The following is a 21,506-nucleotide window of genomic DNA, read 5'->3' as shown; positions in this document are numbered from 1 at the left end:
GGCTGCAGTGGTAAGTTTCCCTCTTCCCTCCTCCCTCCTCCCCCCTCCCCTCCCCTACCGTATTGACCCGCGTATAAGCCGAGTTGGCTTTTTTCAGCCCTTTTTTTGGGCTGAAAAACTCGGCTTATACGCGAGTATATACGGTAGGTTTCTCCGATCCTAGCCAAACACTCTCTTTATCATTTTGTCAAACTACCAGTTTTCTTGTTTATTCACTTGTAGAGTTGATAACATCATTGATCTCTTCTTTGACATGGGAAATATTTACAGTGACTGAAATCCTGATATTCTATCTACATTTTCCATTAATTTCATCATTGATACTCTAATTATAAGGTCTATTTCCAGCAATTCCTGAAATTTCCTGCATTAAATATTATTATTAACAGCAAGATAAATAATTTATACTATTTTACTATTTCTATATGCAAATTTATGATATGCAAAACATTTTATAGAGTTGATTTCATATAACTTTGTGCTTTTAGATATTCTCTTCTCTTCTTTTAACTGTAGTGATTATTCTCTCAATTATCATAGATAGCTTGTGGATCACTGGTCTTGAATTCTTTGGGCTTATTAGGATTTTTTTTTCTGCAAACAACTTCCCTCTTAAGCCAGAATACCCAGGGATTGTTCATTATGACCTTCTTGAACATTGGTTTGGTGACCATTTCAATTCATTCAACATCTAGGGCTGTATCTTGATGTAATTCTTTTAAGTGTATTCCACACATAAAATTAGCAATTGTTTTCCATAGTCCAGTTATTAATATAAACATATGTTGTTTATAACTATACCCTTTAGTTGGGTGAGATACGTTCTGCAATCTATTTAATTGTTTTTTTAATGATGAACACATACGATTGTTATTATATCTTCTGGGTCAGTGTTTTAAGATGCAGTGTGCCATACCTATATATTTTTATATTTAATGATGTAATGCTGAGAAACTTCTCTTCATTCACACTTAGAAGATGATTTTCTTAATAAATTATACATAATCTTTCAAATGTTTTGCATTCCTCCTTGAAATATTAAATTTGCATTTTTTATCTATGAATAATTGCACCCTGAGAGAATGCAAAAACCAAGATCTGTGTTATCGTATCTCCCAGATCATTCACAACATGTTTAACTCTGAAGTCTGATTCACTGCAATATTATTTTTTTGCACACACAAAAATGGTAGTTGTATTTACATTAATTTATTTGGCTTGCTGGAAAAAAATGATATGCCCCAGCTCCTTTACTTAATGGGATTCTTTCCTCATTGCAGTGCAAACGGCTGGAGCAGGAGCTTCATCATATGAAAGAGCAGAACCAGACTTCTGCAAACAACACGAGACATCTGACTGCTGAAAACAATCAAGAACGTGCTCTGAAGGTAAATCTCCATTCCTTCTTGCAGGCAAATTAAGGTTGTAAGCCCTGGGTGCCAGCTTTCTGTGCCGCATATATCAGTTGTGTACATTTCGGCCGAAGTGAGCTGTGCTGTTTGCCAACAACCCCTTCTTTAAACACAGATACAGCACCCTTCTGTTATGGTATTATTTTGTGTTGTGTGTGTGTGTGTGTATCCATAAGCGCAACAAGATAAAAACAACATATTCTCCAAATTGGCTAGGTGTGTTTTGGTAACTAACATTACATTCATACAGATTCAGTTCTGGCAATATTTTATAATATTTGACGAATAGTTGCTGTTTGTCCATTGGTAACAGTACAAAATGAATATTGTGAAGAGTATCTGTTTGATATGCTTCAAGTGATGTGTGCTGTATTAATAAGATTGTTGACCTATCCTCGTAGTGACCACATTGCTGATACTGCTATTTGCAATAGGGGAGCTTATTATTCCTCTTCCCAGTTTCAGGTGAAAAATGTCTTGTCAAAAAGGATAACAGGGAGGAAGCAGACAAAACAGAGTGAGAGTATTTGAGGAAGTTTGTACTTGGATTTTTAGAAAATATATATCATGGCACCGCTGGATTCCTTAGGACATCTAAAAAAAAAATAGCAGAGGAATAGGTGTCACAAAATACCATGCAGGTCCGCTTAACAGAGAGCAGAGAGAAACCCTACCAGGAATCAGAATGTTTGGTGACTTGAAACTATTACTAGCTTGGTTTTTCACTTTTTAAAAAAAAGTGTTTTACATTTCTAAGGACAAAATTTCTGCTATCTTTATTTGCTACTTTTGAAATGTATAAGTTGTTGTAACCATTCCTAAATGAGTTCGAGGTAACTCGCTCAACTGGGCTTGTTCTTTCCACATCCCTACAGTGCAATCCTAAAGAGAGTTACTCCACTCTAAGCCCATTCACTTCAATGAGCTTAGAGTGGGGTAACTGTACATAGGATTGCACTGCTAGTCTGGGCTTGCTCCAAGCAACTTTCACAAGACTCAGAGTTAAAGCTGGTCCCTGGTTTGTTGTCATGGGATGCACAGAAAGCACTTGGAGAGGAAATTGGAGTCAGCTGTCAAATAAAATGCAGTTACCCCCAAGCTGCTCCATACGCTTGTTGTTTTACCTATTCTTTGGTTGTCAAAATCAGACCAGCTTTTATCCCTGTGACCACACAAAGATAGACTTTTAAACTGCTACTCAGTCCTATATATATATGTGCCGGTGGATCTGTTTACAATATTAGACTAACATCTCAGTGTTGCCATGTCAGACATTTTAAAGTTATGCTGTCCCTTGAATCATCACGACCAATTGTATTTGTTTACATACTGTGCCCCTAGTCTCAAGATTGGGCTAAAATATGCATATACTTTGCATGTGTTCACATTTAGATTTTTCTACCACTGAAACACATTTAGTTCCTGGCCCACATAGTCATGTGTATAAAGTCACCTGGCTTCTAGAAACTGCGAAAGATGAGAGTACTGGAATGAGGCACGATTCTTATCCAGAATTACTGGCCACATGAAGTTACTAAGCAATTCTGATGTTTTTCCTTCCAAAGAAGAAAAATATACAAATTTTAGAAATAGCATGCTGCTTTGTCCAATGAACTATTTACATTTGTGGTTATCTTTACACAAATAGTTCTATTGACTCATTTGTATGAGTAATTTTAATTGTGTGCCTAAGTATCTATTTCAGTGGAAATGAAAGCGCATATTAGCAATAGTTTTCTTTAGCTTGTTACTGAAGACAAATAGATTGAGAGCAGAACATCCTTATTCTTTGTGGTTAAGAGAAGCGGACACTTGGTCAAGGAAAATATATTTCCAGGAGCAAAACAGATTATATGAAAGTGTGGAGTTAATCTCAGCAAACATTAAAGCCTGAAGGGAGGGAGTGCAATATAAAGGTTTTGTAATATCTGCTTAGTTCAGTTATGCAAGAAATTACACCAGTTTGGAAATTTAATAGAGGGCAGCCTCACATTTTAGGTACCTGGGATTTTCCAGCAGCATGGAGAACTTTCACATCAAGTTTTTCAGCATCCATATGAAAACCAGAATAGGAGTAGATATGAGAGGGTTGTAAAACTGCACACTGCTTAGCTGTTTTTCAGAAATACTCTCAACCACACCTCGTGTAATTTTTATGCCCGTAATAAAATCTGTATGCAATCAGTTTTGTACACAAAAGAGAAATGTCCCTCTAACAGAAATGTGAGTTAGTGCCCAACTTTAGGATTGCTAAAAAATCTTATGATACCATGTTTCTTTTGCATGCCTCCTGGTTGAAAGCTTGAGTGCAAATCAAATAAATAAATGTGTAGGCTGTAGATTACCAAGGGTTAGTGCCCAACTTTAGGATTGCTAATGTGAGTTAGTGCCCAACTTTAGGATTGCTAAAAAATCTTATGATACCATGTTTCTTTTGCATGCCTCCTGGTTGAAAGCTTGAGTGCAAATCAAATAAATAAATGTGTAGGCTGTAGATTACCAAGGGTGGAATCTTAACATTTCCATGCTAAGCAGAATTACACCATTCTAAATTCATGCTTAGGTAATGTTTAGGATGACACGGTGAATGCTTGTTTTACTTTGATGAGGAATTTGAAGAAACCGTGGGCTAGATCCAAAGTGTGGGAGCAGAGCATTGACTTGCTGGTGGAAGGGAGGCGAGAGTCCATATTTCTCTAAATGTCATCCTCCTCCAGATGTAGGCCCTCATGTGAGAGTGCCTTTTGAGGGGCACATGTGATATAGCAAGAAGAAAGAAACATGAAACATCCTCAAGCAGAACTCCACTTGTACTTCTTGGAGTCCAATCCCCTTGTAGTTTTATAGGATCACAGCAACTGACCCCATTGTGACAGAAATAAATATGATTGTATATCCCCCCAGCAAAAAAAGAAAAAGAAAAGAAAAGACTAGTGCCCCTTGTCCACAGGCAGGTCAGTCCTTAGGGTTACCAGGTCCCTCTTCACCACCAGTGGGAGGTTTTTTGGGAAGAGCCTGAAGAGGGCGGGGTTTGGGGAGGGGTGGGACGTCAATGTCATAGAGTCCAATTGCCCAAGCAGCCATTTTCTCGGCTGGAGATCAGTTGTAATAGCAGGAGATCTCCAGCTAGAACCTGGAGGTTGGCAACCCTATCTATCCTATGTAATTCAAAATGTAGGCATTGTCTTTGAGAACTTACTTTACTTAGCAGCCCAGAGCGAGAGCCTATGTCCTATTAGGGATTAATTTAAAAAGCAGTCAACAGAGGATAAGAATAAAGAGAGTATTTTCAATGAGCAGAAGTAACCATTGGACTTCCTCCACCCATTTTCAAAGTTGTTTATTAGAGGTGGGTCTTTTAAATGACTTCCCAGAAGCAAATAGTAAAGGAGACAGTTGACAGCAAATAGCCCAGAAGAGTAAAATCCAAAGCTGACAATAAGGAACTCCCCCTTCCCCAAAAAAACTTCAAACCAGGTGAATACTTGATGGAAAGGCAGAGGAGATTTCAGCTAAATGCTAAGTACTGCAACAACAAAAACTAATCACACATACCTTTCTTGTGACTGCTTAGGAAAATAATGATTGTGAGCTCATAGTGAAAATATTATATCACTGAAATATTATCTCCATATGCAAAGACCATGTTCAGTATGAGTGGGTATTAAGAAAGAATAAGTACTGGAAAAATTGCTATTTTGATTTCCCTTCCTATTCTGAATGCATAATGTTCCAATTTCATAAAACTCTTCACCTCAAAAGCCAAATGAAGCTCTAAATAGCAAAGGTCTTTCTGTGACCCATCCATAGTTCCCTTATCTGAAACGCTGCTCCAAGTTAATAGAATCTACTTTCTGTTGATAGTAGACACTGAGGAGACATAGGTGGGGCAAGTCCTATATAAATATTTCTGACATTTGTGCTACCCCCCGCCCAATGGTACCAGGGCCCCTTTACCTGAAAGAGCCCCATTCTTTTGTGTGGCTTGAAATCTGTAGCTGACATGAATGAGTGAATTTTTCTAGAGACATGGAGACAAAAGCAGGTAAAGCCTTAATGTGTTCTCAAGGCTACAAACTAACCTTGGCTTGGCAGATACGACGTGTTTGCACTCATCAACTCATCTTTCATTCTTAATCTGAAGATCTTGATGTTGCTGCTGTGCCCAATGGGGCTTCTTAGGCTAAGAATGCCAAAATTTGCAGCTGTTTCCCGAAAGCTGCTTGCTTATACAATTAGTTTTAAGAGCATCATAGTTGTTCTCTGTGCTTAATTCCCACCTCTCTTATTTGACGAACATTTGATATGATTTATGGAAAATATCAAATTCTTCCACCACAATATTCAAATCTCACAAGCTCTAAATTCTAAAGCAAGAATAAAATATGTTCAGCATTCTAGTTTTATCCAGTTTGCATAGTTCTACAATTTATATTTGGAATTTTGCTTTCATACATACACATGAATTGGGAAAAGAAGCTGACAGGTATGCAAAATAAAGAAATCTTTTCCATGAAAATGTCCCCCTCCGCAACTGCCCAAGAAATAATTTATATTTCCTGTTTTTAGCAGAAATTAACAAAACATTTATAGATTTTCTCTCAATTCATGAAGCTTTAAAATTGCCAAAATGTTCTTTTTAAAACAATGGGTAAAGACTCTTGTGACACCTTAAGTTCTAACATATTTACAACGTAATCGTATGTAGAATTACTCAAGTCTATGCCCCTTGTGGCACAGGGATGTACTAGAGATTACTCATCAGAACATCAGTAATACCTCAATGAATTTGTTGGTCTTTAGGATGCTGTAAGATCATTGCTGTTTTTGCTAGTCTGGAAGTAAACATTCTTTGAGATTGTCAACATTCGGATTGCTGGTAGGGTTGGCAGGGTTCTTGCATCTTAAATAACTGCTTGGCAGGTGAAAATTCAGAAATCATATCTTTTCTTTAAGGGATATGCAATTCAAGACAAAGCTGCATTTATTGAATACTTGGTAGAGGTCTGGTAATAGTGGAGAATCCCTGACTGAAAATATGAACAGCCTTAGAGATCATCTATCTCTTTTCATGGCATGATATTATTCATCCAGATTTCTTCAAAGCCTCTTCTTCTTCACCTCATGACTTGATTTTTAACTAGAGGAGCTTTTCAATTTAAATAACTCTTCCTGCATAAAACAACAACAAAGCAATATGATGGAAAGCCCCAGAGAGCCAGTGCGGTGAAGTTGTTGGTGTGTTGGACTAGGACCAGGGATACGAGGGTTCAAATCCCCACTTGACATGAGACTTACCAGGTGACTTTGGGCAAATGATTCTCTCTCAGCCTCTTCTACCTCACACAGTTGCTGTGAGGATAACATGGGGGACAGGAGAACCAGGTACACTGTCCTGAGCTTCCTGTAGGAAGGTAAAGGTAACGGTCCCCTGTGCAAGCACCGGGTCATTCCTGACCCATGGGGTGATGTCACATCCTGATGTTTCCTAGGCAGACTTTGTTTGAGGGGTGGTTTGCCAGAGCCTTCCCCAGTCATCTTCCCTTTCCCCCCCAGCAAGCTGGGTAATTTTACCGACCTCGGAAGGATGGAAGGCTGAGTCAACCTTGAGCTGACTACCTGAAACCAACTTCTGTTGGGATCGAACTCAGATCGTGAGCAGAGCTTGGACTGCAGTACCACAGCTTACCACTCTGCGCCACGGGGCTCCAGGAGGAAAGGTGGGGTAAAAATGCTCTAAATTTAAAAAATAAAATAAGATGTTGTTCATGTTGTTGCAAATTCAGGTGTACTTTGTGCCAACTACATTTTCACTCAACTGAGTGGTGTGGGGGTCACCTCTCTTGGTTTTGGTCTGACAATATGCCTGTGTCTGTGACGGGGGGAAAAGGATCTGCCAGCAGCAATTCAGATGCATCTTTATTTTCAACACTTTGAACTATGTTGAAACAACTGAGGTAAATAATTTCCCACCACATTGTTCCTGGCAGCTGCTTTTTGTCAGAACATTGTTGCTGTGATGCATACTGAGTACTGGCAGTGAACAATATATTTCTACAATATTTATTTCCTTTACAGGTTCTAGGTATTTTAAAGCCATTCCTAAACCCAAGTGCACTCATTGCTGCAATGGTATGGAAGTGGCTTTCCTCTGGATTTTTCCAGTGCCTTCCCAATAAAGTTTATATATCAGAACAGTTTAGTCAGGGAGATTGATGTTGTTCCTTCCTATGGGAATCACAGTCTTGGGGAACTTGGCACCACTCACCTGCAAAAGAACTACATTATTCATTCTATCACATGGGTGAAGTCAGATAGTCATTTCTGGTATGCTGTAGAAGTAGACTAGATGTCAAGTGCCTCCACTGTTGTGGTAACTTTGACCATGAAGAGTATTTGTGATAGATAGTTCACACACCTAGGGCCTCATCAGCCATTTTGTTACATCAGGCCAATATGAACTGGGCAAAGCATTGCTAAGGGGGGGATATGTCCATGCCGCAAAGGGAAAGAAATGTTGTAGGAGGGGTAAAAAACAAAATATTGCCAAAACATCCCCACAGGGGAAAGCAGGGCTACGTCACCTTAAAAGGTAGCATGGCCATGCTGCTATGGGAGGGGGTGTTCCCAGGGCGAAAGGGGCTAGGAAGCTGCCTAAAGGCAACTCCACCCCCAGCAACACCCCGAGAATGTCTCCCGGGATGCTGGTGCAGGGATTTACGCCATGTGGACGCCAGCAGGAGGCTACGCTGGTGAGGGAGGCTGGTGTAGCTCTGCCCCCTGTGCCGGCATAAGTGCTCATTATCACGGGATAAATGGGCACTTACCCCTGCACGGAGTCATGGAGGCTCCTAAGACATTTCAGCCCCCCCTCCTAGGAATGCACCCTTAGTGTAGTAAAGGAACTGATAGGTACTTCCCCCTCAGTCACCATGCAGATAACATCACATATGGTATGGAAGTTCCATGTGAAGGCCTGATTGCTTAGAATCAAATTGAATGAGATATATGTCATCAATCTCTTTCTCTTTAAAAGCTAAATAAGACCATATGGGGAGAATGGACGAATGTAAAACTTTCCATTGTTGCATTATTTTAACAATCAAAACTGAGCTCTTATCTCCACTGGGCCCTTGCCATGACTGGGCTTGTGTCTAGATTTTAATCTAGTTATGTGTATCCACATATGTGAGAGCCAGCGTGGTTATGTGAGAGCCAGCATGGTGTAGTGGTTAGGAGTGGCAGACTCTAATCTGGTGAACTGGGTTGGTTTCCCCGCTGCTACACACAAAGCCAGCTGGGTGACCTTGGGCTAGTCACAGTTCTCTTCGAGCTCTCTCAGCCTCACATACCTGACAAAGTGTCTGTTGTGGGGAGAGGAAGAGAAGGAGATTGTAAGCCAGTTTGATTCTACTTAAAAGGTAGAGAAAATCAGCATATAAAAAAACTCTTCTTCCATGATTCATATCCACAAAGATCTCAATGTACACTTGGACATAAAACATTGTCTCTGTCCCAGAATCTGAAGTTTTTCCTTACTTTCCAGGAGATCTGTTTTCGTAGATACTAGATTTTCTCGTGTTCCAGTGTTAATGATCAAGCCAATCAATGCACGAGACAATAAATAAATAAATAAATAAATAAATAAATAAATAAATAAATAAAGCATGTTTATATGCCCAGAAGCAGTTCCAAAGACATAAAAATGAATCAACAATGCAGACCCTGTATTTCCCCAAATGTTTTAGAAAGGCGTTGCTTTAGCAGGTTGCCAAGCAGTGCACAGAAGTCTTGATTTGGTTTATGTTGGTTGAACGTAAAGGGTCTAGGAACAAATACTAAACATACTGCTCGCAAGCAAGTCAAGCTGAATGCATTCCCAATGTGTGGAAGATATTAAAGCAGTGCAAACACTTGGAGATCTCAGCAGAGACTATATTAGGATGTGTCATCCTTGCAGAACCTGATTGCTCAGTCCTGGCGTGTACCTCAATTTGAGTATTTCATTATACTTATACAAAAATGAATTATTCAGTAGGAAGCAATAACCTTAGAGAAGTTCTTCTCCTCCTTTATAGCGATAAATACTGTGTCCTGGCATTTCTAGTTAGAAGTTCAATCTCCACTGAATATTCACTTAACAAAGTTGTGTTTTCAAAGTTTTACTTTTAATTAAAGTAAAATCTAGCTAATAGATGAAGCATAAAGGAGGTTAACATTGCAGATAAACTAAATATCATTGTTCTGTTTGGAAGCCGATTTTACTGAACACCACTTGCCCAAGCCAGTCATGAATTTAGTTTCATGTTATTGAACCAACTTTGCGACAAAGAGCTCAGTCTACAAACCAGTTAACCTGAGGTATTTCATCTTTTAACAGTTCAATCCTGTGCATGTTTACTCATAAGTAAACCCCATTTTATTCAGTAGGGTTTACTCTAGGTAGGTGAGCTGGGGATTGCAGCCCAGTGGATTTAGTTCTACATTCATCAGTGCTGAACAAGAGAGTTGAATCCCAGTACTTCAGTCTAACAGAATTGTGGATTGGGCTGCACATTTCAGTTGATCATTTCTAAAGAGGCAGAGCAATCCTGAAGGTTGGAAGGTCTTTGGAGCTGGCGTGGCCCCTGCGCTGGCGTTAGTTCCACTTGCACTGGCTAAATTGGCACTAACACCAGAACAAGGCCCCTTACGCCAGTGCATGGCATCGTTTCCCCAGTGCAAGGGCTCGTGCTGGTGCCAAAGGGGGCGTGAAGCAGTTTCATGAGGTTCTGAATAAATTACATTTTCAGCTTGCATTTTCGGGCCAGCGAACTGCTCAGGAGGCAGTGTGGCTGTATCATCCCTGGACGCCCCGCAACAACAACCCCTTAGGATTGTGCTGTAAATGTCATAGAATGCTATGTAGACAGATACACACATAAAGTCAGGATCAGTTCACATAAGCAATTGGCATGTTATGAAAATGAAGTGATTGCATCTGTGCGAAGGCTTAGGAGACTGTGCACTTATTTTTGAGAACTGTGGATGTTTGTGCTTAAATAGGAACATGCATGCTTATATGGAAATGCCCATTTTGACCTCCTCCTCCTCTTCCTCCTCTTCCTCCTCCTCCTCTCTCTCTCTAACAAACATACACTACTGCCCTTCTTGTGTAGGAATGTGTATTGGATTTTTAAAATTACTTTTACAACACAAGTAATTGTGTAGATAATTGCATAGATGGTAGAGTGGAATTGAAACTAACCTAAACACTCTACAATGTACAGGAATCCAAATCATGCTAAAGAACACAGAGAAAACACAGAAAGTCTATCACAGCACTGAAAGGTAGGGAGTGTCTGAATTACCAGGTATATTCAGCAAACCATGTCACTTTTAACACTAAAGTGACCAGATGCAAAGGGACCCTGAACTCCATCTGGGCAAAGGAACTGTGGCAGATGTTTGTTTTTCTTGTATCATGACAGCTTGCACTTGCTAAAATTCCTTCTTTTATACAATGGGATACAGGTAGATGATCCCTGCCCTCCATGCTTATGGTGACCCTCTGATAGACTAAAATCCCTAGCGTAAGGATCATGGCCTTAACTGTAAACTGCCCAGATATTAAACCATGAAATCCCATGTCTATAAGCATCAAGTATCTCTGATGGCTCACAGAAACATGATTGGGGTAAATTCAAACAGAATATAGGCATGATTGTGTTTTTGTGTGTTGCCTGGTTTTTGTTCTTTTGTTAGAGTATTAAAACAGATATTACATGTTATCATTAATGCAGTGCATGGTCTCTCTTTAAATCCCCTTAATTACAGATTGACTCCAAGGATTAGGCAGCATGGATTTTAATTTTAACTGAAACAAAACAGAAAGAAAGAAAAGCTCCTTAAAAATTATTCCAGCAGATATCAATTGTCAAGTCACAAAACAATTTAAACATCTTTTGACATGTGAGATTCAAAACATTAAAATAAAGTTAAGTGAACCTTTAAACCTAAATTGTGTCATGTTGTCTTCCAAATGTTTTATTAGCTATGACCTCGCAGAGGAATGTCTACCTCTCTCAAAGTTTTGTTTTTTCAGTTTTTCTTCAGAAAAATACATCTATGCTCTTGCTGGGTTTTGTTTATATTCAAAAGAAAATGACATCAGCTTTCATTTTTCTCTCTCTTTAGTCTCTTTCTTTTTTAAAAAAAAACTTGCCCAGCAGAGTTGACATTGTAGTAGTACCAGAAGCAGCTTGTCACACCATTCTAGCTTCCTATCTACAGAATTTTAAAACAACAATACAAACTTCATTCCAGTCTGCATTTCAGCAGATGTGATTCTAGAAAAAAACATTTCCCACAAAATGGAGCCTTGTCCAGTGATTAATTCAGTGACAAATAGAAATGGGTTTTTGTCGTTTTAAATATATATGTCTGTAGATTTTCTAAGGACAAAAATGCAGACTTGTTATGCTTGATTAATTAAATATAAAATAAACATGACTTTTATTAAAATGATACATTTATTTTGAAATAATACCTTCTGCAGGAATCCTTGCTGTTATTTATTTTAAAAATATTTACATTCTGCTATCTCTGATAAAAAAATCTCTTGAGCTGATTTCCAACACAATATTCAGTAGAAGAAAACTTTAATTAATAAAGGCAGTCAAATACAAAATGCACGGTCAGCAATTCAGATGGTTAAAAGAGCACTTTGAAACAACCAACCAACATTGAATAACAAGTAAAATAACCATAGAAATAATCAAAATATTTAAAGCGTTAATAGCAGCAGCAATTACAAGCAATACGAGATTAAACACTACTAGTTAAAAAGCCTGTAAATATAAAAAGGTTGCAACCTGGTACCAGAACTCGATAGGAGAAGGGAGTTGCACAGATGAGGTACCACAATAGAAAAGGCCCTAACCCTTGTGTCAACTTTATCTCTGAAAGTTGACAGACGCCAAGCCAGGGCTGAGATGATGAACACAAGTCTTAGCCTGGGTCATTCCTTTATTCTGATAGGCATCTATAATGCAAAACTGACATTAGAAAACAACATAGTTGTACCTACAAATGTTAACAGAAGTAATACATATGTACCTAAGTGATCCATGGCTGGCACCATGTGGCATGTTTACCTACTCAGAGATGAGGCCACCAGAAGGCATATTGAGTTCAACCTCCTCCCCTGCAGAGGCCTCAGACTGTGAGGGGAGCACACTGAATCTTAACTCTGATCCACGTCCTCCCGTGGGGACTCTCTCTTCCCTCTCCTGCCCTTCTGTCTTAGATAGTTCCATGGAGAGAGGAGTAGTCCAAGCAATGTTCTCCTTGGCTCTGGGCTGGAGGAGTTTAAATCACTTCTCGCAGTCTCTGCAACTCCCTCCCCCTTTTCCTCTGGTTTGTGGGGAACCAGCCAATCCTGGGTGTCACCTTCCATCCCTGCGAAAGGCTTGGGGATGGTTTGCACCATCTTGAGGACAACATTGCTCTGGCCTCTTCCCTGGCCTGATCTCATTAGGCTGCTGTTTGGCTGCAGAGGCATGGTTTCGATTTCTGGCCTGCCAGAGCTTGAAGCCATGGTGTTGCTGGCTTGTCACCTGATTCTGCTGCCCTGAGAAAGCCCGGCCCTGCAGCCACACCAATGACTGGCCTTGTCTCTGGAGCTATAGGTAAGCCCCATATTCCCTTTCCATCCCTGCTGAGGGGCTGCAGCCCTGCCCTCCTGCCCCCTTTTGTGATGGTTGTGGGACCAGTCCCGGAGAACCCATCTGGCTCTGGACAGAACACCGTATAAATTAAAGGAATGGGCAGGACACACAAAAAGAAAAAACAATGAGTTACATCTTGTGAACTCTGCCCATCAAGGCAAATCTTCATTACTTTCTCCTTCTCCCAGTAGCTCCTGTTACCTACAAAACACTGGTGCTGCAGGAGGGATGATGATGACAAGTTCCTGTTTGCAAGACCCTTCATGTAGGTCTGAGCTAGACCAGGCTGGTATATTCTGTCATCATCTAGTTGGATGGTCATTTGTGGCCACAGATAGTCCTAAGAACACAAGAACATAAGAAAAGCCCTGCTGGATCAGACTAAGGTACATCCAGTCCAGCAGTCTGTTCACACAGTGGCCAACCAGGGGCCTCCAGGAAGACCACAAGCAAGACGACTGCGGCAGCATTATCCTGAGGGCAGGGCATAGCCATCACCTAGCAGTATATTGATATATATCAATATAGCACACGCACAAAAAGGGTGTGTGGTGTGGTTACACCACCAATGATGACAGCATCCTCACTCAGAAAACCATTTTTTTACAGTATGTCTGTAAGAAAATAAACCAATATGCCAGCTGCAAAAATGCAGAGGGAGGGAAGACATGCAGCAGCTCTGTGATCAAGGTGATTCTGATACCAGTGGATCAACTGCACAGAAAAGCCGGAACAAGCTGGCTGCGCAAAAAGCCCTCTGGCTGCTCTTATTGTGCTTTTGTAGTATTCCTTGCCTTCACGTTTCCCTCGCCTCCCCTGCAGAGACCCGGCTAGTACCCTGGTCTATATTACAGCCAGAAAACAAGCCAGGATTGAGTCAGGATGTCTGCATTCATACACCTATTTCAAGCCATGGCTTCAGATCCTGGTTTGACATACCCAAGAAGTCCGTCTTCTCTGTCATACCCTAGCTAACCATAGTTAAGGGGGTAGCCCACACTGAGATGATCACACTGACCATAGTTAGTTTAATTAAATCATGGTTTTCTGTGACTTCTGAACCAAGCTAGTATGCTGAAATTATTTACAGATATGAATCCATTAGTGAACGCAACTTGAACTACCGAGTTGCGCGTTGCGGTCCTACCCAGGGCGGCTGCAGAGGGAAAAGAAGGGGGTTTCAGCGGGAGCGAGGGTCTCCACTCTCGCTGTCTGTCTCGCTCGCCTCAAGCAGCTTCCCAGGCGCCAGAGAGTGACGCCAGCGCGCCTGGCTCCCTGGCCCATCCCCGCGCCTATTTATGGGCAGCGGCGCCCACTCACCGGCCTGTTTGGCAGCGGGCAGCCACGAGTCCCACCCACCCTCCCTTCATGCTATGTTTTTGATTCTTTCTTTCGTCACAGCTTGGGCGGTTTTCGGCATAGGGACTGATCCAGGCTGGGAAGAGGTGCCTTTCCTTCCCTTTTTGGGGATCCCCATAAGGGGTCTTGGGATGGAGTACATCATCGTTGCCCAGCTCAGGGGCTTGTTTTGGGTGCTCCACTCCCAGGTGGCATTGGTTTCACACAGAGATTTCCGTCCTGGTGGGGCCACCGAAGCGCCACTCCGGTGTTGTTCCCCACATGCGGTTGGGGTCGGTGATCGATGCTTTCGATACATCGGATGACAGGGTGGCCATCTGATCTCTGGATCCGCCCCCATGCTCCGCCATGCTCCATCTGTTGTAATCAATAAAGCTGTGGCCATTTATTTCCCAAAAGTTACAGTTGTCTGTGTGTTTATTTGCTGTTACCCTTTCCCATGGAGCCGTTTGCCTGTGAGACCACAATTTCTAAAGTAAATCTACCTGGATTATTGATCTCTTTACATAGAAAAGGAACTGAGAGATAATGTCACCTTCAAATCCAACCTGTAATTATGGTCCTTTTTTTTCCAACACCCATGTTCGATCTAATAGCCATGGTACACTTTGGGTGAAGTGAGGCACACTGAATGGGTAAGATTATAGAAGCTTAATAATACTACATTTATCATTGATACAGTCTGTTGCCTGTTATCATTTAAATAGAATATAGCTTAAGAAGTATATCCTCTTCAAGATTTTAATTAATACATTTGATATGGATTCCTAGCCTCTGAATCGGGAGAACATCAGTTTCATACTCCAGGAATAAATTGCACTGAGTTCAGCAGGTTCTGTAGATCTATATAATTTTTGGAATTGTGCAGATATAAATTGTCACTTGTTCATCTGCAGGTCAAGTCACCCTGGAGTGGTAAATTATATCGAAGGCTTCTCCAACAAATGTTTGAATAGAGGGAAGAAAGGGATGCATTAACATTGATGTAAGCGCACATGGCTCCATGGGATCATGACCATAGATAGGTCTGCTGTAGTTCAAAAATTGCTGATAGTTTTTCAAAGCTTGAATGTTTAGAGTCCTGATGAGCAGTCTGATAAGAAATCACCAGTATGACTTTTGCAATCTCAAATAGTAACGTTAGAGTTGTCATGTTAGGCCCATGGGCCATCTAGTCCAGTAGTGACACAGTGAAGGTCTAGATGCTCTCAGAAGGCTTGAAGCAGGGCATGAAGAACAAAGCCACCCCATGTTTAATCTCCCAGCACTGACATACAGTGTGTTTCTACATGATGGGGCACATGTGGAACACTTATGGTGCAAGTGTTTTACCAACGGCTATCATCATATCATTAAGTGGAATAGGGAAGAGAAATTTAGGAAAAAACCACTCTGGTCACAGTCCAAAGAGTTTTAAGATTTGTGCTTGGAGTTCCCTGTTTGCTACAATATTGGAAAACTACCATGTCTCAAGTGGATTGCGATATAGCTTTGAGGCAAAGATTTCTCAGAACCCCACCAGCACAGATTCTGCCTGGGCTTCCTTCTCACCACCTAGACCCAACCCATAAGACAATAAATGATGTGACTTGTCTAGCTCCATGAGCCTAGGATTACCAGGGCTCCAAAATGTCGTCCCTCTCTCTTGGCAGCTCTGTATATGTGTTTGTGTGTCAAGTGCCGCCAAGTCGCAACCGACTTCTGGCAAACCCTTATGGGGTTTACAAGGAAAGAGATTAACAGAGGTGGTTTGCCAGTGCCTTCCTCTGTATAGCAACCTTGGTGTTCCTTGTTGTCTCCCATCTGAATTCTGACCAGGGCTGATCCTGCTTAGCTTCCAAGATCTGACGAGATCAGACTATATTACGTTGCCTTCCCTCCTGCAGCTCAGTATAGTTGGTTAAAAAGTAAAATTAATCAATAATCTTACTGGATTCATGGATTTAGCTGTGTGGTTCTCTAGATGATGTTTTCTGTGTATAATAACTGTAGTGCTTTCCAATAAACCTGAAAAAAACCTATCTTCCAAATAAAGCAATTAGCAAAAAGAGATGGGGGGGGCAGGGAAGAATTTTACCTGACTAATTCTATCTTGGCTACATTTAAAAAGGAATTTAAAAAAAATAACTATTTGCTTGAGATTTCCTAGACAATACTTTAAGCTCTGAGTTATTTTGAGGTGTTGAAAGGTGAAACATTTGACATTTTCTTTATGAGCTCTCTTTTTCAAAAGAGAGGGCGGGCAAGATGCACAGCCACACTAGAGCAAAGGGTGTTTGTGGTTGTCCCTGACAGCAGCTCCAGTTTTAAAACACCTGTGTTTGCTTTCCAGCTTTTCTCAATCTGCCTGGAAGTGGCCAAAGAATGACACAGAGAGACCTGCATGATGTGTTGCCTCTGCAATTCAAAAGAGACAGAGAGAGAGAGAAGTCAGGCCTTTAATGGAGCTAATCATTAACAGCACTTCTGACCCTAGTTCATAATATTTTGATCTTTTCTCATGTTTGGGGAACGTTAAATGTCCTTATCCCCAAACGCTCCATGGAACCCAGTACAGTGTGCATGTAGAATCCCTTTTTGTAAAATAAAATTTCACATGGACATCGAAAAATAGCCATTAGTTCCTAATGTAAAACATGTCATTTTAATTGTTGTCAATATATTTATATTTCTGGAATAAGAATTTTTGCTCCATTGGACTTTGCTTAAAATATTGCCTCAGGCACTGTTTAGTTAATTATGGTCTTATTCATCATCATCATACTGCTACCAATTATCTAATAAGTCTGAAACTCAACCTTTAGCAGGTAATTTCAGCTTGTCAAAACTTCTTAGTAGCTGTTTGTAAAAGGGTACTTAAAGTTTGTAAATTTTGTTTTTACAAAATGTTATAACTAGGTATGGTATATAAATGCTTTCCAAACATTGTTGATCACAGAGATGGGTAGGGTTTCCAGGTCCCTCTTCGCCACCAGTGGGAGGATTTTAGGGTGGAGCCAGAAGAGGGCGGGGTTTGGGGAGGGGAGGGACGTCAATGCCATAGAGTTCAATTGCCAAAGCAGCCATTTTCTCCAGTTGAACTGATCTCTATCGGCTGGAGAGCAGTTGTAATAGCACGAGGTCCTCAGCTAGTTCCTGGAGGTTGGCAACCCTAGAGATGTGGCATGTGCATAGACACTTCCTCCTCACATTCATACCGTGCAGACAATTTGGAAGTGGGGCCAGAGCACCTGTGCCTGCCCTTCCTCCCAATTGTCGGCACAGGGCTACAATGATTTGGATGGAAGAGTAGATCAGAAGCATAATTCTAGGTGACCCCTTGGTCAGCTGGGAGTCAATGGATTCCCCCCTCCAAATAAAACTACTTTGTTGTGACTCAGGTTTCTTAGAGATCAGAGCACCAATGGCAAGCACCAATGGCTTTTGATGGAAGAGTAGATCAGAAGCATAATTCTAGGTGACCCCTTGGTCAGCTGGGAGTCAATGGATTCCCCCCTCCAAATAAAATACTTTGTTGTGACTCAGGTTTCTTAGAGATCAGAGCACCAATGGCAGAGCACCAATGGCAAGCACCAATGTTTACAGGCTGGGAGATCAGAAGCTGATTGGGAGATCAACTAAGAGTCAGCTTCTGATCCCCCTCCCAGAAATAATGCAGTCTCGTAGCAAGGCAGATCCAGAAAAATTTCCCAGGAGCTGACACCCAGCTGATCCCCCAGGCAACTAAGTGTTAACTTCTGAACAAACCCGTTCAGCAGCCGTGTGCATTTTATCATCTGAAGTTTTGTTTTAATGTTTAGTTTTTAAGTTTACCTAATAGACATTGGGGAGAACTGGATATAAAATGTAATGTAATTGTTTTATATTACAAAACAGGGTGTATCTTAAAATAAAAGTTTATATCCAGACTTTTGAAGGTCAAGAAGCTATTTTCCTCCAGGCCAGATTGACCAGGGATCCTGAAGGGTTTTTATTGCCATCTTCTGGGCATGGAGTAGGGGCCACTAGGAGGTGGCATTTGTAAAAGGGAATGGTTAATGCTATTACTTGAAAGTGTGAACGTTGAGAGATCGCAAGTAGCGGTTCTCTCACATTCACAGAGAGGTGATCACTCATAATTGATCTGCTGCTTCTCTTCTGATTCGGTGTGCATGTTTACTATCAAGGGTCAAACCTTAGCCTCTGCCTCAATCTACCTGCACCCATTTTTCTGAAAGGCAGGTGGTCTGCCTATTGCTAGGGGAGGGACAAAGCCTGGGCATCTGCCTCTGTTTCCCCTGTCTCCACATCCCTGCCTGTCTATCAGCTAGAACAAGCTAAGGGTTTCCCTCTGTTTTGCAATGATTGCGGGCAGGCTGGCAGCTATCATGGGGAGAAATAGCCCCTCTGTCTCTCTTTCCTCCATCTTCCTTGTGGGTTTGCCAGCATGGTGTAGAGATTAAGGTTTCAGACTAAGACCTGGGAAATCCCCACTTGTGTCATGGAAGCTTGCTGGGTGACCTTGGGTCAGTTACACACACACACTCTTAGCCCTGACCCTGGCTATTATTTGACTGGGAGACCTCCAAGGAATACCAGGGTGATGCAGAGACAGGCAACCACCTCTGAACATCTCTTGCCTTGAAAACGCTATGGGGTCGCCATAAGTCAGCTGTGACTTGATGGCTGGAACTTCCTTCTTACAGGGAAGGGTTAGCTCAAGCAACCAGGACCAATGGTTAAATAGAATCAGAAAGCCCTTTTAAAGCCTGTGATATGATGAAGTGACTGGGGAAAGGTAGAAACGTTAAGCCAATTAAGATTATTTTGTTCTGGTTGCTCATCCTCCCTGTCAGCTTCATGTATATGATATTATCCTGGTATTTGGTAAGGAGACTGTTGTATACATCTACACAAGATCAGAAGTCTAGGGAAGCAGGCAAATGGTAGCATCCTTTCCACATTTAAAGATAACCAGCTTCACAAGTGGTTAGATGTATCCCCTGGTAAATTTCCCCTTGGAAAATATACTCACTCTGAAGTTCCATTCAAAACATGGAAACAGCTCATTTCCTGAATTCCCTGAATTAAGATGTCAAATGTAGCCTTATTTTCAACCTGTTTTCTTTCTGCCTGGCAGGCACCTCTTCGGCTCCAACAATGTGAAATGGTTATTACTCAGATAAGGCGATTGCCCTGCTTGATAAAGACTAGCAGTTCACGTGAATTGAACTGAAGAGGAATGTCTAATAGGTTATATCTTTCAATGATTGTTAAACAATCAAAGGATTGATATCATGCCTCATAATTGAAGCTGAGGCAAACAGGGAATTGTGGTAAATAAGCATTTATAATCATAAAACATTTATCAGTTGGTAAAGATATCCAGTTCCGTAAAGCATCTACTACTAGAGAGCAACCTTTAAAACATTATCATCAACTGTTCATATCTTGTGAGATTCATCAAGATCAAAAGAATATACTTGTGTACAAAAAGACTGTAACCGAGTCCTGAATTTTTTTTTAATGTGGCATATGTGATTTCCTCAGCCTTGTGAGTCCTAGAAAGATGGTTCACAGAAAACAAAACAAAAACCCAAATTAACATTCTAGCATTTGTTCTAGAAAGTTTGGTGGGGAATAATTTTCCATGGTTTCTCAAATGAAATCACTTTCTGTTGCATAAGAAAACCTCTGCATGTACAAGAGACATCTTCTATACAATTAATTCATTAATTAGGCCATGATCCCAATTTAAGCAGTTTTAAGTCCCATTAATTGCAATGAAAGAATGGGATCAATGGGACTTGAAAAGGCTTGCATTTAGCTCCATTGTATTTTTCATCTGACTTTTTAATCCTTCATCAGTGAAATTTAATGTTGATGCTAATGGATTCAGTAGTTGCATCAACATGTTTGTAAATACTGTGCCTTGTTCTAGGGCTGTAAGTCCTATTGAACTCAGTCGCATTTACTTCTGAGTAAACATTATACAGTCACACTGCCCAGCCCACTAGGATCCTCAGCATAGTTACTTTAAACAACATTCCACATCAAGCAATGCATATGTTCAGGCTTAAAGAGTTACTTAATGAACACTGTTAGCAAACCTTAAAGCCAAGTTGTAATAGTAGAATTTATCCCCCAGAACATTCTATAGTCTATACAGTACTTGGATAGCATATATGTTGAATGATGCTAAATTTTGTATTATTAAGAGGTTTCCCCTCTTGAATCAGTTGTGCTTGTTAGCATTAGTAGTAATCAGTAATTCCTAAATGCTCTATAAATTCCTACCAGAGTACTTAGTTTACCATTTGACTTGTAACATATTCCCACTGAACAGGAAACAAGTGGCAGTTTTACTAGGGGGTTTTCACTAGTTGGTTGTTTTTGTTGTTATTCAGTGTGAATATTGGCTTTCTTCCATTTGTGTTTGTTACAGAATATATTCATTTCTGGCACTTCAGATTTAATTTTGAAAACTAGGTTTGGAAACATCATACAAAGGGGCTTATATAGGTTTGCAAGATCTACTTGCAGGACTGGTAAATAGTTCATATTCAACAATGCAACATCTGCTTTGTAACAAAAATTATATAAATATTCAAATTGGTCCTTCAAAAGAAAAACTACACTTAAAACAATCATAACTCAAGGTACCAAGATGATGTGACTGTGGCCAGAGTGATACAGTTTCTTTCTTTTTATGATGAAGCCCTTAAGAACCTGATGCTCATGTTCAGCAGGATTCTTAGCAAAAATGAAAGAAATTATGCAGAAGGATTAGGAAAGATCTGATTCTACCAGTATGACTACAAGCAGGAAGATATCACCAACAGGAACAAAATCATGTGAAGCTCTGGTTTATGTTGTCAAATATTCAACTTCCATTTAACACCACCTTTGTAGGAACTAACTTTTATCGGGCTGGCAAACTGCTTAATTGTATATTTAGGGATTTAAAAAAAGAACTGATTGTTTTTGCCATGTAGGAGAATAATGAGGTCTATCTATTGGTCAAATTCTGCCTTGTAAGGGCGGAAAG

General features: G+C 40.6%; 1 protein-coding gene across 1 annotated transcript in view; it reads left to right on the top strand.

Moving 5' to 3' along the window:
• MIPOL1 (mirror-image polydactyly 1) overlaps positions 1-21,506 on the top strand; it is a 127,467-nt gene that overhangs the window by 55,230 nt on the left and 50,731 nt on the right. Inside the window, exon 7 of the mRNA XM_056851401.1 lies at positions 1,281-1,388. Coding sequence (XP_056707379.1) covers positions 1,281-1,388 — 108 coding nt within the window. The remainder of the gene's footprint in view (positions 1-1,280; positions 1,389-21,506) is intronic.

This window comes from Euleptes europaea, chromosome 6 (genome assembly GCF_029931775.1).
Source record: "Euleptes europaea isolate rEulEur1 chromosome 6, rEulEur1.hap1, whole genome shotgun sequence".
Lineage (NCBI taxonomy): Eukaryota > Metazoa > Chordata > Lepidosauria > Squamata > Sphaerodactylidae > Euleptes > Euleptes europaea.
Note: the sequence above shows the minus strand (reverse complement) of the source record. Positions and strands in the feature narration are given on the sequence as shown.